The 14287-nt window shown below is 40.3% G+C and overlaps 3 protein-coding genes across 3 annotated transcripts; 2 read left to right on the top strand and 1 right to left on the bottom strand.

Moving 5' to 3' along the window:
* The first annotated feature begins 96 nt into the window (after positions 1-96).
* On the top strand, positions 97-1872 carry ndufb1 (NADH:ubiquinone oxidoreductase subunit B1). Its single transcript, XM_079180483.1, has 3 exons — positions 97-176; positions 1074-1218; positions 1698-1872. Exons 2-3 carry the CDS (start codon positions 1079-1081, stop codon positions 1732-1734), a joined length of 177 nt encoding a protein of 58 aa, XP_079036609.1. The 5' UTR covers positions 97-176; positions 1074-1078; the 3' UTR covers positions 1735-1872.
* A 92-nt stretch (positions 1873-1964) lies between these two features.
* riox1 (ribosomal oxygenase 1) lies at positions 1965-6752 on the bottom strand. Its single transcript, XM_079180919.1, has 15 exons — positions 6657-6752; positions 6297-6443; positions 5944-6083; positions 5672-5771; positions 5087-5200; positions 4694-4800; positions 4494-4601; positions 4189-4223; positions 3745-3923; positions 3417-3521; positions 3158-3299; positions 2877-2997; positions 2622-2721; positions 2449-2535; positions 1965-2178 (listed from the first exon to the last, which is right to left on the bottom strand). The coding sequence occupies exons 1-15, from the start codon at positions 6738-6740 to the stop codon at positions 2119-2121; spliced, it is 1629 nt and encodes a 542-aa protein (XP_079037045.1). The 5' UTR covers positions 6741-6752; the 3' UTR covers positions 1965-2118.
* A 3143-nt stretch (positions 6753-9895) lies between these two features.
* On the top strand, positions 9896-13452 carry LOC306711516 (uncharacterized protein). Its single transcript, XM_079180490.1, has 6 exons — positions 9896-10034; positions 10731-10767; positions 11935-12051; positions 12163-12288; positions 12379-12410; positions 12998-13452. Exons 2-6 carry the CDS (start codon positions 10734-10736, stop codon positions 13037-13039), a joined length of 351 nt encoding a protein of 116 aa, XP_079036616.1. The 5' UTR covers positions 9896-10034; positions 10731-10733; the 3' UTR covers positions 13040-13452.
* The last annotated feature ends 835 nt before the right edge of the window (positions 13453-14287 follow it).

The raw sequence follows: 14287 nt of genomic DNA, 5'->3' as shown, positions 1-14287 counted from the left end.
AAATATCATTAATTAATATGTTGTAACTGATATTATCACCCATGATAAGAGACATTACGGTAATACATTTTTGTTCTTGTTCAAATGACACCGTCGCATTGTCACAGTTGGTAGAGTCCAATGTCCTCTGCCTACTGAGAGAAGAGCTAAAGACCACGGCTTGGTGTAAACAGAAGGTAATATTTTACATATTCGTTGTGCGTCTTTGATATTTGAGTCATTGAACTGTAACATGTTGATTTAGCTAAACACCTAACAATTGCTTTAACTGAGAAACCATTCTCAACGAAAACCTGACACACATTGCTAATGTTAGCTAGCTAACCGATTAGCTAGCTAACAGTAGCTGTGGTCGGTTATTAAATTACAATGTGCAATATTAAACGGTATTACATGAGGTTTAGCGATTACCTTCACCTCACACTAATTAGCTATAAGAGAGCTCTGTCTGACAAACGTTGGCAACAATGAAATGACTAAATAACACGCTGCATTATGTTTGTCTCTGTCCAAATAGTGTCCACGCAAATGAGGTCGTCCAAAGGCTAACAACAATGTTTTAGAGGTTGTCATCACCTATCATGATTTGTCATATAGTTTTAATTGTGCAATCCAATCAATCCCAAATCAGAAACATATATATATATATGACCAGAATATCGGTCAGCTTTATTTTTGCAGTAGCTTTAGTGTCACACGTCTTGTTGAGTTCGTCTAAATACAGATGGCCTTCCTAAAACAATTGGTAGTCCTGTCTCCTGTGTAGTTCCTCAGATGTGATGGAGGCTACTTGTTAATCATTTCAACTAGATAGTGTGATACCACTTTTTTCCAAAGAAGTATCGGCCCCTTTCCACAGTAACTCTGGACAAAGTCCTTTCAAAATGCATGGCATTTCATTTAGTGACTGGCAGAGCAATCTGTTGCATATTGCTTTGGGTTTTCATTAATGTGATGGTACATTTTGTAATAGTGTCATGTCAAATGCAAATGTTAGCATACCCGTTTTTGATCAGGGTTTAAAATGTGCCACAGAATGTAGGTTACAATGGGTTTTCTGCTTACTTCTGTAGGAACCATGGTCAACTTTGTAGCACTTGCCCGGGAGCATTGGGTGAACATACTGGTGCCGATGGGCTTTGTGATCGGATGGTACCTCGACAAACAACAGGACCAGAAGCTGACAGCTTTCAGGAACAAAAGTGTTTTGTTTAGCAGGTAAGAATAAAAAAAAAAAAGTTATTTCCCCGCTCTGTCTTAAGGTTTAACAGGTCCCCCTTGGTTTTCAGTGGATTAAGGATCCAGTGACATTCATTTCGAAGTTGTGTGGTGATGATTCTTGCTACTGCAAACCCACTCACCTCCACTTTTAACTAATTACTAGGAATATAAGTAAGCAGAATGCTCGGTGATTAAAGGAAAACATGTAGTTGGTGTTGCAATACTCAAAAGCTATCCAATATACAGTTCCACTTGAACCCAAATAAATATTGCAAATGGAACCCAAAAGCCTCTAGTTGTGTTTTACCATGTATATTTGCCAGTGCACTTAGAACATAAAACGTGAGTACAATTAGCTTTTTAAATGTTTTGTTAATAAGCATTTCGAAAACTTGCCTGACATTAAGCCGGTCATCTAACGGCAGTGTTGCTCTGGGTAAAAGCGTATGCAACTTTCTGACTTTTGTTCTCTTTAGGGAGCTGAAGCCTGGTGAGGAGGTGACCTGGAAGTAGACTGCCCCCTACCTGGATAATGTGTCCCGTCATCTGTGGTGTGAATGACTGATGGGTGTCCCTCAAATCAGAATATTTAAGAAGACTGTATCTTTGTATTTCAGTTGTATCAACAGACAATAAACATGCCCTTTCTCATCAAAATAATGTGGTACTTGCTGGTGATTGAATGCATAACACATTACACCATTTCATTCTTTTCAAAAACTGATTTATTTGATGCTAAACAGAGAGCAAAGTCATGAATGGGTTGTTCAGCGTGAATAGTTCAGTAGAGCTAATGAAGACTACTTTGGGGGGGGGGAGAGAGAGAAGTGGTTTTGCATTAAATTGTACGGAGGCAATCTATTCATGCAGTCAGCGTGACTGAAGAATCTGTGGCCACTACAAAGGTTCTGCAGTGTGGATAATCCCCCTCTCAAAGAGCAAGTCAGCCAAAGCGATCTGGGGATAAAAAAATAAAAAAGCATGAGGAACAACTCAAACAGCTGATTTCACAAAAACAGAGGCTTAAATAATAATTTAGAATACATATCTATCTAAAATGGGACTTTCAATCAGTCTGGATATTTAAGAAAGGGGTAGGAATGACAGACCTATTACCAGAAGTAATCAATCGTTAAATGCAAGACCCCCTCCTTCTAAAACCCGGCTGTACAGACATGCCCGAATGTGCAGTAGATGCACAGACCATATGCACTTAAAACAACATACCCTGTCCTCTGCAGAACCGCATGGGAAACTTCCTACGGTCACAAATTTGGGATACGAATGGATCAGAAACTCAATGGCATCTGTGTGCTGAAAGAAAAACAAGTGTTAGACAGTGACAACGTCATTGGGACATTAAATACGAAACAATGATCTACAAACATCTTCCTATCTACCTCTGCTTTTATTTCGAAACTCTTGAGCTCCTCTTTGTGGTAAACTCTGGAGTTTTCTGTTGTGTAGTAAAGATTAACAGCTTCTCCATCACTGCATAACCTGGGGGGAAAAAAAGTTACATTGATAATTCACATTTCTGCTTCAATGGATCATTGAATCAGGTGTTCTTGACAACATACTTCACATTTTGAATAGCCCATTCCAAACCTGCCTGGTGGGAACATTATCTGAAATGCAATAAAGAGTTTTATTACCTGGCACATCCAGCACGGAGAACTCTGACTTTGGTCTGGGTAGTGATTTGTGCACCTACATCCATGACCTGCCCACGCTCCCACCGAGCAGATGCTCCTTGCACACTGCTGGACAATTCCTCTGTGGGAGAAGGCATGAAACCGTTAGAATCAGAAGCATTACTGAATGCATCTCAGGCTGTCCAACTCGATTTACAATCATTAACTACAATTTAATTTTTTTTCTGAATTAAGTGAACTGAAAGTGAGTTTATCCCAGAACTGACGTATGCATCACGTACCTGGTGTGAGCATGGGAGGGAGGCAGTCATGGAGGAAGCCTCTGGCTTTCTGATCCACGGCAGCATCGACCGGGGAGTAAGTTGCTAGCTTCTTCATCAGACACTCGATTCGGGAAAAGAATTTTGTCCTGCGTGGGTCATCCTACAAACAATTGTGCATGAGGAGGACTTGGGTCAATTGTGGGTAATTGGTGAAAAGCCAAGTATGGTGACAGTGACAGGAAGTGGCAAAATAAAACAACAATAACTGATAAACTACCTTGTCGGAGTTCTGTACTCCCATGTACGTCAGGTAATCCAAAGGTAAGCCCTGTCTAAACTCCACATCCTCCTCCATTGCTATTTCCAATGCTGCTGGAGCCACCTGGAAAAAAAGGGGGGAGTTCAAAAGTGGAAAGACCTTTAGTAAATTCAAAAATACAACATGGAAACCTAGTAGTAGTGCTTACTTGTATTGTTCATCTATTGCACTACTCTTATTCAAAATAACTACTGGAATATTGCACAACACAAACGATGCTTAAATCAGTAAAAGTGCCAATGTACGCTTGCACTGATGCTGCCCTTTGTTAACATGCGAGTTTCACCTTCTGTAGCAGATCCCCCCAGCTGTTCTTCTGGTAGGAGGAGATGGTAACGTGCAGCGAGTGAGTATCTGGGAGGCAGTCGCCCTGGTGGATGAATCCCCGGGGAAAGTAAAGGAGGTCTCCGGCTTCCAGCACCACTTCCAGGATCGGCTTCCCGATGTCTTTCTGATTGAAGTTTCCTGGAGTGAAACGCAAAGCAGTCCCGTCTGAGAAATGACGGCTGTCCGCTACATGGTTGATCAGCTCTGAAGAGATCGTGGGAGGGCAGCCTCGAGTAGGACAACTTCCTTCACCTTTGTGTAATTAGCTACCGTTCTGTGTGTAACCAATAACATACAGTACAAATACTTCTATAACTTCTGTTTCCAACCAAATTGAGAAAACGGCTTTCACTACACAAGAAAGAAAAAAAACTGAATGAAATAAAACTTTTCTTTTACTCACCACTTGAAAGCGCAGGTAAGACCTCATCTTCAGTCCTATAATAAAGTCAGAAAAAAACAACTTCAGTGTTTCGTGGAATCATTCTGTCACTTATTTACTAACTTTATGTCAAACTACTAGGAAAACATTTTGTGTATCATGAGTCACATGGGGTAAATGTAAAGCGCAAAAACTGGATTAGCTGCAAAGTGCAAATGATTAGTGCACATGAATTAGTGTTCCATCTCACAATGTTGAGATGATCCACTAGTTTCTGAGTTTAACTTGGCGCTGCTCTGTTAAAAAGGTTCCTTGCTGTATCTCACCTGGGGTTGTACACTCTCCAGTGTTTCTTCCCCTCCAGCTGAACCACAAACGCCTCGATGTCGTCGTAATGTGGAGCAAAGCCTTGTGTTCCAGGTGGTGTCAGGTATCTGGTTTGAAGAAAAAAAAATACACAGATTTAATAGTTACTGAAAGCATCCAAAGTGAATATCCAAGAGAATTACTGTCCAAAAATACTTACACGTTGGCTCCTGCCATGCTGCCAAACTGCTCCTGGAGGATGGACAGCACATTCCACACGGTAGAGGAGAAAGCCTGGGGATTCAGCATGCGGAGGGAGCAGCCGTTCTGGGAAATGGCGATACGATGACGATTACATGCTGATGGTGCAATGATACTTTAAATGCACTTAACGCAAAATCACTTTTAGCTTGCAAATCAATATATTGCTTAATGCATAAACGTACATCCAATTGCTTTTTAATGAAGGTGGTCCTTGGAAATTTCAAAGTGAGAAGAAACTATAATGATCCCCCCACAGAGACAACATGCTGCAAAGGGTCCAATTATAAGGAATGTAAAAATACAGAATCCTAGTAATAATCACGTACTGTGTGCATCAGTGTGGCCTTACCCCATAGAAGTCCCACACAGTGAACGGCAGAGCTCTCCCTGCAGGATTGTGTGTCTCCCTTTTGCCATTAGTGTAGCTCGTGACGTCCAGGTTCACTCCATACTGAACATCCTCCTTAAATCAGACAACGCAGACATTCAGTAAGACAGATCTCATTATATATCAAAGAGCATAATGCAACACTAAAAGTGCAAATAAAAAAAACAAACATAATATACAACAAAAATGAGGCGGCTCATTTTCACATCGATATGAATATATATTTCCTACTATGTCTCTTTCATTGTATGAATAAAAAAAATGAGACCAAGTATATTACAACTTCCCATGATAATCTTTGGTCCGTGGGATTACGGAGTCATAAGAGCCAATGTCCCAGATTAATGTTAACCATTCAGCAAAATCAGTTTCCCACAATAAATGACAATACCTTCTTCATTTTTACAATAACAATAATAATTGTGTACAATTTTGTGGTGTTTCAAAAGATCTGTCTTGAAGATAACATAACCGACAAATTCCAACACCGGGTCTGGAAATTCTGAATAAAGTAAGCACGGATGAGGTAATGTTTCAGATCCTTACCTGTCTTAATATGCGATCAAACTCTGCTGTGGAGAACAGTCCCTTGTAATAATCTGAATTCTTACGTTGAACAAGAATGGGCTTCTTTTCCCATGTTTCTCTTTGGAAAGAGGAAAAACATTAGTCGGTGAATTCTCCAAGACAAAGATGACACCTTGTATTATGCAAAATGTCTGCTTTGTTGTAATATTGGGTTAAATATAGATATAAATATATAGATATATATATAGTATGTGGACTGAGAGAGCCCCTGCCAAAACAATCATCCTTACCTGAAGAAGGACTTGGCAGGAATGGGGTTGATGAGCCACTGGAACAGCTTGCTCGCTCTCTCCCTGCTGTTGTTGACTTTTCCCAGGTCGGCCAGCAAAGCATCCAGAGCCTCACCATCTCCGTTTACGCTCTCCTCGTCCTGCATCAGAAGCATAAAGACTCGATCAACCATAACTGAACAGAATGGTCATTTTACCGTCAAAATAAATAATAATAATGATAATAACAACACTATAATAAACAATTAAGATTTGGAGAAAAAGAACGTTAACAGTCAGATTAACAGATCATAACTTCTTGGATGTGAAAATAGCCCCCATGGCATCCATCTTTGCAGCAGGTACAAACTTACTTTTGAAATTCCCTTAAGGCTCTCCTCTCTTTGTGGAGACTTAAGGAGCTTCTTTCGCATTTTCTTCCTTTCAGGCTTTAATTGAGCTTTTACTGTTTGGACCTTATTGGCCCCATTCTCCTTTTTCCTTTTCTTCTTATCTGCCACCTAGAACATCATACAAGTGACCATAAGGCTAAACAAATTGAACATTGATGCATGGTTAGCCTGGAGCAATGAAGATCAGATAGCATGGTTTCAATAGCTCACTATCAGAGGGACTGTGCTAGTGTCAGCACTGCCCCTGCTGCAGCTGGTAGTCTATCACAGAGCACAGCACCAAACACTACGCCACATTATTTCAATAATATCCAACATTACCTGCCGAGAAGGCGTCGTAGCAGCAGGAACGTCTGTTGACAACGTTTGATACAAAGCAAAAGCTGACATGTGTTTTCTCTCCATGTTCCAGAATGCGCGTCATCAGCGCGCGACTGCTGGCGAGTCTTCTTTTACGGCTATTTGTGTAGATTTGCTCTCTGACGGACTCACTACTGACGCCTACAGTGTTGCACTGCAGGTTCCAGCTCACTCGGGACTGAAAGGAGTTTAAGGCATATTTTGTCGAGGTTGTGGGTTGAGTTAACGTAAGCTTCAATGATTTCAATTTCAATCGTCTCATAAACAGCAGACAGTTTAATGAGCAAAGCGTTCAGGCACTAGGCACTAGGTGGCAGAAACTCCATTCTTTTACAGTCCATCAGACACTAAGCAGTAACACAGGTAATAGCTGTTGTGATTGGCTATCAACAGTCAAGTGCTTGTGTTACAACCAACAAAAACAATCTAAATATGTATTTTGTTATGCTTCTTTTCCCTGTCTTTTTTAACACTCAAAGTGCCCTTCAAAATAAAACTTTAAATACCTTTTAGGCAGACTCTGTGCTCTGTACTGGGCGAAATTAAAGGCTGATTCTCATGAATATATTTGTAGAACACATACAATCCTTTCTTTGATTGAATAAACACCTCAGTCATCATATTGTAACCGGTATGTGCAATGTAGCTCTAATTTAGCCTGCAATAAAACTTGTAGCCTGCAGATATAAATGTCCACTGCAAAACATTCACACTGCATGCACTAACAGGAATCTGTCTGTCTCCTGAAACAGAAACTCTCATCTGGTCAGGAAAGTATATTTGGGATGCTGTATGATAAATGTGAGATGCTTTATATTCATATTCGTCTTCATTCAGCTGCTGCGATTGGAATCTTTGAAGCTTCCATTAACTTCACCTGCAGTGACTATTACTTTGAAAAATCTGGTGTGATTCATTTCAACTGCATTAAAAGCTGTAATAGTGTCATTCAATCAAAAACAACGGTTAACCTTACAAAGTGTGAGTTTGAGACCTACCTCGGCCGGGTGTTTGGCCAAGTTAGTTAGTGCAAAAGTTCAGGCCACTGAACAGTATCCAGTTCCTACAACAGAAAAAGAGTTGATGCGTTTTCTTGGCCTTGTTGGCTGTTATAGGAGTTTTTGTAGAAACTTTTCAAAAGCTGTGGCACCACTCACTGATTTGCTTAAGGGTAAGGCTAAATTTGTCTGGTCACCGGGCTGTCAAGAAGCATTCAAACAGGTGAAAACACTCCTCTGGTCTTCTCCAGTTCTGGCTGCCCCACACTTGGACAGGCAGTTTCAAATATAGGTGGATGCTAGCTATGGAGGTGCAGGGTCCGTCCTCATGCAAGCAGATGGCCTGGGGATAGACAAGCCTGTTATTTTCTTCTCAAAGAAAAGTAACTCCTGTTATTTAAATTATTCGGTTATTGAAAAATAAGTTCTGGCGCTTGTTGTGGAAATTTATCATATCGTTCTTTTAGGTATAACTTGTATCGCTTAAACCTGCATATATGTAGATGAGGCCAACCAGGCTCATTTAAAACCTAACGATAAATGAGTTCATCGGTATTTTAGCATTTCTGACTTGCTGTAGTGTTATTTCACCACCTAACCCTCTTCCCACGAAAAGGCTGGGAACCGGCCTTGGTCTGTGCAGCGGCAGACAGAGGAGGACGACATCTGCGAAGGGGGGGTGAAGGGAGGAGACGAGATAACGTGCATATACTCTGTTTTTGTCTATTCCTTGTTGTTAGACCTCCGAACCATCTGTGGGGAAAGAGCTCTATCCATTCAGCTGAATTATCATTAGTGTCTGTTAAATAAATATGTTTTTATATTTTAAGAGTTTTCTCATCTCGATTATTTCTCACCGGGAGGTGAAAAAGATTATTTTCCACGACAGCGCTAATCCTGGACTTGAAATATTTTCACGTGTATGTTGGTGGCAGTGGTACAGCTGTAGTTGTTTACACTGATCACAACCCACTGACCTTCCTTAACTCGCTGCAGTGTTCCAACCAGAGGTTAATCAGGTGGTCACTCTTTTTGCAGTCTTACTGTTTGGATATTCATCATGTAAAGAGGACCGACATCGTGGTGGTGGACGCGTCGTCCAGGGCTCCCCAGTAATGAGGGTTTACTATGTGTTGCTCTCCTTGGTTCTCCTCTTGTCTTTTCCTAACCTCCTAAACTGCTTCCTATAGGTGCACATGGTTGCTGGGGCGGGAGCCTGGTGCAAGGGATGTTGGACTGCTGGAGAGGGTCACTGGTTCACCTAAGATGCTTTTCAGATCACAACAGAATTATTGGTAAAGTATATGGACTCTGGGATTCAGACAATTTTTGTCTTGTTTTGGTGTTACTGGAAAAATGTATTGTATTATAATAGTTATGATATGTTGGTACTGGGATTCCCTTCAGGACCCAGCTGTTATGGAGGGGTGTGTGACCGTCCCCTAGCTGTTTACTTGCCTATGTATGTGTCTCTTTAATGCAACAGATATCTGGAGGTGTTGATTGCTCTAGTTGGAGGCACCTGGGCCCGGTGCTCTCTGAGTATAAAGCTCCAAGATTTTGTTCCCATTAATGCAACATCTATTTCTCTCAACACACTCAGCACTCATGCACACACCCTACACCACTGATTTGACTTACTATCACATCCCATCATTTCCCTCGTTGTTATGTGGTTTATTGCCATTCACTTTAGTTATAATGACTTACTTATTATTTGGTTTCAGTCATGCCACGCTCATTAACATCACCACAACTTACAGTAAATACTGGATGGACAAGTATGAGTACAAGCCTCTGTTGCTGTTTAATCCATTATTTTACCAGAAACAAAGACTAAAGTCTAAAAAAGATTTTCAGTTTATATTGAGTAGGGCCTACTTCTTCTACCACAGGAGAGTTTGGAAAAGAAGGAAAAATAAATATTGTTTACAAATGTTTTCTCCTTTCGTCTCATTTTACAACTGGCAAATCATCTTCTTTTCTCTTGTGTTATGTTGAAGTCTGTTCCCCCGTTGTATAGTGTTTCCCTGCTGTTATAAATGGTGTTCGTTTATATTATAACCATGTTATTATGCTGTGCTTCAGCAGGGCAGAACTGTGCTGCACGGTTCCTGTGTTTGCTTCATCTTTTTTTCTTAGCCTGTTGCTGTGACGTGGTTGCTGTGACGCGGTGGGCGGGGAAAGAGGAGTGCACATCTGTCTGCCCTGAAAGCTAGCAGCGAGAAGACAGGGAGTAGCGAGCTTCTAGTTTCTAAACTCTTTTAGACTGTTTCTTTCCTTTTTCAAGAAACATTTTCATTCCCACAGTTTTTGTCCGATAAGTCGAACTTCACAAAAGGTAGGCGGCAGTTTTTATTCTATTTCTTGTGTCGTGAAGACACTCTCCGTTTGTGTGGGGTCTAGTTGAAGTAAAGTACACGTGGCAGTCGTGTGAGTATTTAATGGTTCTGCTTGTATGTGCTTGAAGTCATTTCTCAATTTTACTCAGTTTTCAGTCACCGAGAGAAGTTATTTATGCAAACAATAACTTACGCACACACACACACACACACACACACACACACACACACACACACACACACACACACACACACACACACACACACACACACACACACACACACACACACACACACACATTCACACACAACAACAAAACACTGATGGAATTAAAAGGTACAACATAAGAAGTTTTTTTTGTACCAGCAGTATTTTCTTGTATCATGCCATATGAAATATTGTCAGCAAGCTCTTAGCTTTGAGTGCAGAGGATATCGAGAATATGAATGAGGGAACAGGGTGTGTTCAGTCTAAAACAGGGTGTGAACGTGCTGTTGACTTTGTTTCCTGTTTCCTGTCTAGCAACTTTACATGTTTTTTACGTGACCTGAGAGTTTTGCATTGTGCTGTGTAGTTACATAAAGCCTTTTCACTTTCCATTCTGGGTGAAAGAATAAAAGTGAATTCCACAGGAGGGAACAAACAAATCAACTGTAAGCATAATGTCACCTATGTCACCTCCTTCTCATTGCAGATCATGGACAAGCTGAATTCAGAGGAGGGACAACGCTGTAAGTGGCTTTCAAGTACATCCTTAATTAACCCTTACATACTGATAGGGTCAAATTTGACCCGATTTGACATTTGACAGCAGTAACAATACCATAAACGTCGTTCTTTTAGCCTGAAATATTTTAAAATGTTATACTTTTGTACAGGTGCTACAAGTTTTTGTACACTGAGGCTGTTTTGGGTCAAATTTGAGCTGTATCTATTGAGATGGATTATAAAGGTACCTCAGTGACTGACATCATGGCAGCAAGATTTAGTGTGCAACAGGCCCTCGATCTGTTCTTCCAACATGAGGAGGTTGATAGTGTCAGAGCAGGAAGACAACATGGTGGAAAACTCAGATTACTGACTGATTATTGACTAGTTTATAATAAGCATTTTATTATATAATGTTTCGTACTCTAAGTGGTAAATGTTGAATTAATATTGATAATCATGATTTCTTATGATATAGCAGTGAGGACGTTTGATGGTTGCAATAATTAAATATGGTTATATTATAAATTCCAACAGTTCCAGAATCTTCATGCCATTTACAAATTCAGTAAAATATATTTAAGTCATTATGGCTTTTATGTTTTTATGTGTTATGTAAAATAGGACATGATAATGTGTAATAGTAGAGGTTTTTGTCCAAAAACGAATGTTGTAAACTTAGAAAATACACTCTCCCTGCTCTCTGAAACATTTATTAAGGATTAATCATACATTTATTAATGAGTCATAGGCTATTTAGACATTCTAAATAGATCTGTAGTTTAAAAATGTGGTATAGACACTTACTATGAGGGAATTCTTGGTCTGGGTCAAAATTGACCCGAACCATACTGTGAAGGCATTCAATATGAACAGTATGTGAGGGTTTTAAGCAGTGCGGGAATATTTGATCTATGAATGAGTTTCAGATTTTTACAAAATCAAACCAGTGCATTAGACAAGATGAGGGTGCTTTTAAGAATAATAATTCAGAAAGGAGGAGATACTTGTCAGCGCTGAAGGTAAAGATTAGCTGGTACCATTCCTGTATACGGCCCTACTCTGCACTGCACAGACTGTGAGCGAGCCTCAACTTTGCTTCTGGCTTCAAACAAGTCAGAGGTTCAAGTTTGTCTTTTCTATGAATTGTCATTCATTTTTTGAATTGTGATTGTTATTAATATTTACAGGTTCACCAACAGTGTGCGCGGATAATAGCAGTGTTGCATTCGCCAGAATAATCACAAACGCGGAAGACATCACCAATAACATTGTAACAGGGGGTGATCCAGGACGTAGTCAGACTGGTAAACTTTCATATTTCTTTGTTAAGCTCATTTACAACTCCATTTAGGTTTGAACCTTTTGAACACTTAATGGCAACATTTGAACTGAGCATGTATTTTTTCTTCCTCCAGGAAATGCTGCTGGACAGTTTCCCCAAGCAGATTGCACTGCACTTGGGGGCAGTGTGATTATCGTGGATAACATGTATAATGTTGGCAATATCAATACCTCAGTGGACACGTCCCGAGTTGGTGCAGGTAACATTTGACCAACTCATTACTATCGATCTGTTACGTATTGTTTCTTTCGGGGCATTTCAGAAAGTCCTAACACTGCTTTCCTTTCAGGAACAGCAGCTGGAATGATGTCCTTCTCTCAGGTACAGTGACACACACACACACACACACACAGTGGTAGAACCCCTCACACAGTAATATACACGTTGACGGGTTAGTTTCTTTTTTCTAATTACCCATAGTGGGACACACCAAGAACGATTGATAAATACTTTGTATAGCAGCGTCGTGTCACTCTTGCTGAAACGCACATGACACGTTTAACATTTTGAAAACATTGGTACATCCGTTTGTTGCTGTGTTTCACTCGTTTTGAGCAAAGCTGCTACTGATCCAATCTGCTAAGTGAGCTGAGCCAAACAAAACTTATCCCATCCATCACATTTCTATACTCACTTATCCTGTTGAGGGAAGCTTATCTTAACATAAAGGGGCAGGGAGGGGAGAGCATACTGATCAGGTCGCCAGCGACAGGTCAAAGAGACACATTCACACTCAGGCAGACATTTAGAAGAAAGGCAATCTCCACATGCACAGCTTCAACACATGCTGACACATACAAGTGGTGTCCAAGACTTTGTTCCACATCTGCAAAAAGTTAAATTTCCCAAAAGCAAATGAAAACCTCATTCATTTAGGATTGTTAAACAAAACCTGCTCTCTTTCACAGGACTCCGCTGTGGAATCCATGGAGTGGAACTCGACTGCCTGAAGGCGGATGACTTCTTCATTCTGCAGTTCTGAAAGAGCCTGGTGTTCTCCAGACCTATCTACAGCTCATTGAAATCACAAAACAAAGTTGCTAATGTTAGGTAATGTTAAGCTTGTTAGGCTAGGCTTTCACAACATACACACACACTGCTGATGCATCGAGGAGGATCCCGGACGTGAGCCGGTGCGAGCGGATATGCTCGGAGCTCCAACCAGGCCGTCGCTCTGCTAAAATCGATCCCGCCTGCACCTTGACTTTGACCAATGGCTCCTTTAAGGAGAACCTGCAAAACTTACTGCGCTTCCGTGTTTAGGCGCCTTTTTACGTTGCTCTCAATCGGAGAGGAACTGTTAGGTCCGTGCACGTTTAACTGCTCGGCTAATATCTCTGTGATAAATAAAACTATTGCTTGAATCTAAGTAAACGCCTCGAACTCAATTCGTTAAGTTGTTTTTACACAACACTAAACAATATTGGAAGTACAATGTGTCTTATTTAAAATAAAGTGCTGCCTAAGCCATCAGGATAATCTGAAAGATGCTATAAAATATGAACCACTAAAAAAATTGTATTGGGCAGATTCATTATTTACCAAGAAATGCAGTTTGATTTTTTTTAAATGTCATTAGTCTGTTCTTCTTTTAAAACAATATCCTGGTAACAAACAGGACCAAATCGCCTACATGTGCTTTATATGTGTTTACTATTGTGTCTATACAATGTGTGTCTCTGATACAGCTGATAAATCAGGCCTAATACAGGTTTAGGATGGAATATATATTATTTAATCACATCGATCATTTTTCAGAGAAAAGAAAATCAAGAACATTGCCGCTGAAAAATAATGTTTAAATATTGGCATAATTCAGCAACAATCAAGCTTTGCCTATATACATTGTAAAATAAATGATTTCAGTAATAACATCAGACGTGATGGCATAGTGAGCTGGCACAAAGCAGAGTCGTCATACATGATGATGTTACTAATATCTAGTGTGAGGGGGTTTTCTGTGCTCTTGTGCTGTCTGTGTTCTGGGACACAGGACTTTTTCTTTCAAGAGATCATTTGTTGTTCTCTATCGTAGTGAGATTACTGTGGTGGGTTAGTTGTCACTGCTTCTAGCTGCCATGTTAAAAAGGCCAGCACCACTACAGCACGACCTGTTTTGTTTTTTTAATTCCACCACTAAACAGTTCAACCACTTACCTGCTGAAAAAGAGCTGCAGAGCATCCAGAACAAACTTTTT

This window comes from Pholis gunnellus (genome assembly GCF_910591455.1).
Source record: "Pholis gunnellus genome assembly, chromosome: 19".
Lineage (NCBI taxonomy): Eukaryota > Metazoa > Chordata > Actinopteri > Perciformes > Pholidae > Pholis > Pholis gunnellus.
Note: the sequence above shows the minus strand (reverse complement) of the source record. Positions and strands in the feature narration are given on the sequence as shown.

Bases quoted from the DNA above. Each gene is read 5' to 3' on its own strand.
- riox1 (XM_079180919.1), bottom strand. From the start codon at position 6,740: ATGGAGAGAAAACACATGTCAGCTTTTGCTTTGTATCAAACGTTGTCA. The intron at 6,444-6,656 runs GTAATGTTGGAT...ATGATGTTCTAG, and splicing joins CTACGACGCCTTCTCGGCAG to GTGGCAGATAAGAAGAAAAG. The intron at 4,602-4,693 runs GTAAGTATTTTT...TCTTCAAACCAG, and splicing joins AGCATGGCAGGAGCCAACGT to ATACCTGACACCACCTGGAA.
- LOC306711516 (XM_079180490.1), top strand. From the start codon at position 10,734: ATGGACAAGCTGAATTCAGAGGAGGGACAACGCT. The intron at 10,768-11,934 runs GTAAGTGGCTTT...TAATATTTACAG, and splicing joins TTCAGAGGAGGGACAACGCT to GTTCACCAACAGTGTGCGCG. The intron at 12,411-12,997 runs GTACAGTGACAC...TCTCTTTCACAG, and splicing joins GAATGATGTCCTTCTCTCAG to GACTCCGCTGTGGAATCCAT.
- ndufb1 (XM_079180483.1), top strand. From the start codon at position 1,079: ATGGTCAACTTTGTAGCACTTGCCCGGGAGCATTGGGTGAACATACTG. The intron at 1,219-1,697 runs GTAAGAATAAAA...TGTTCTCTTTAG, and splicing joins AAAAGTGTTTTGTTTAGCAG to GGAGCTGAAGCCTGGTGAGG.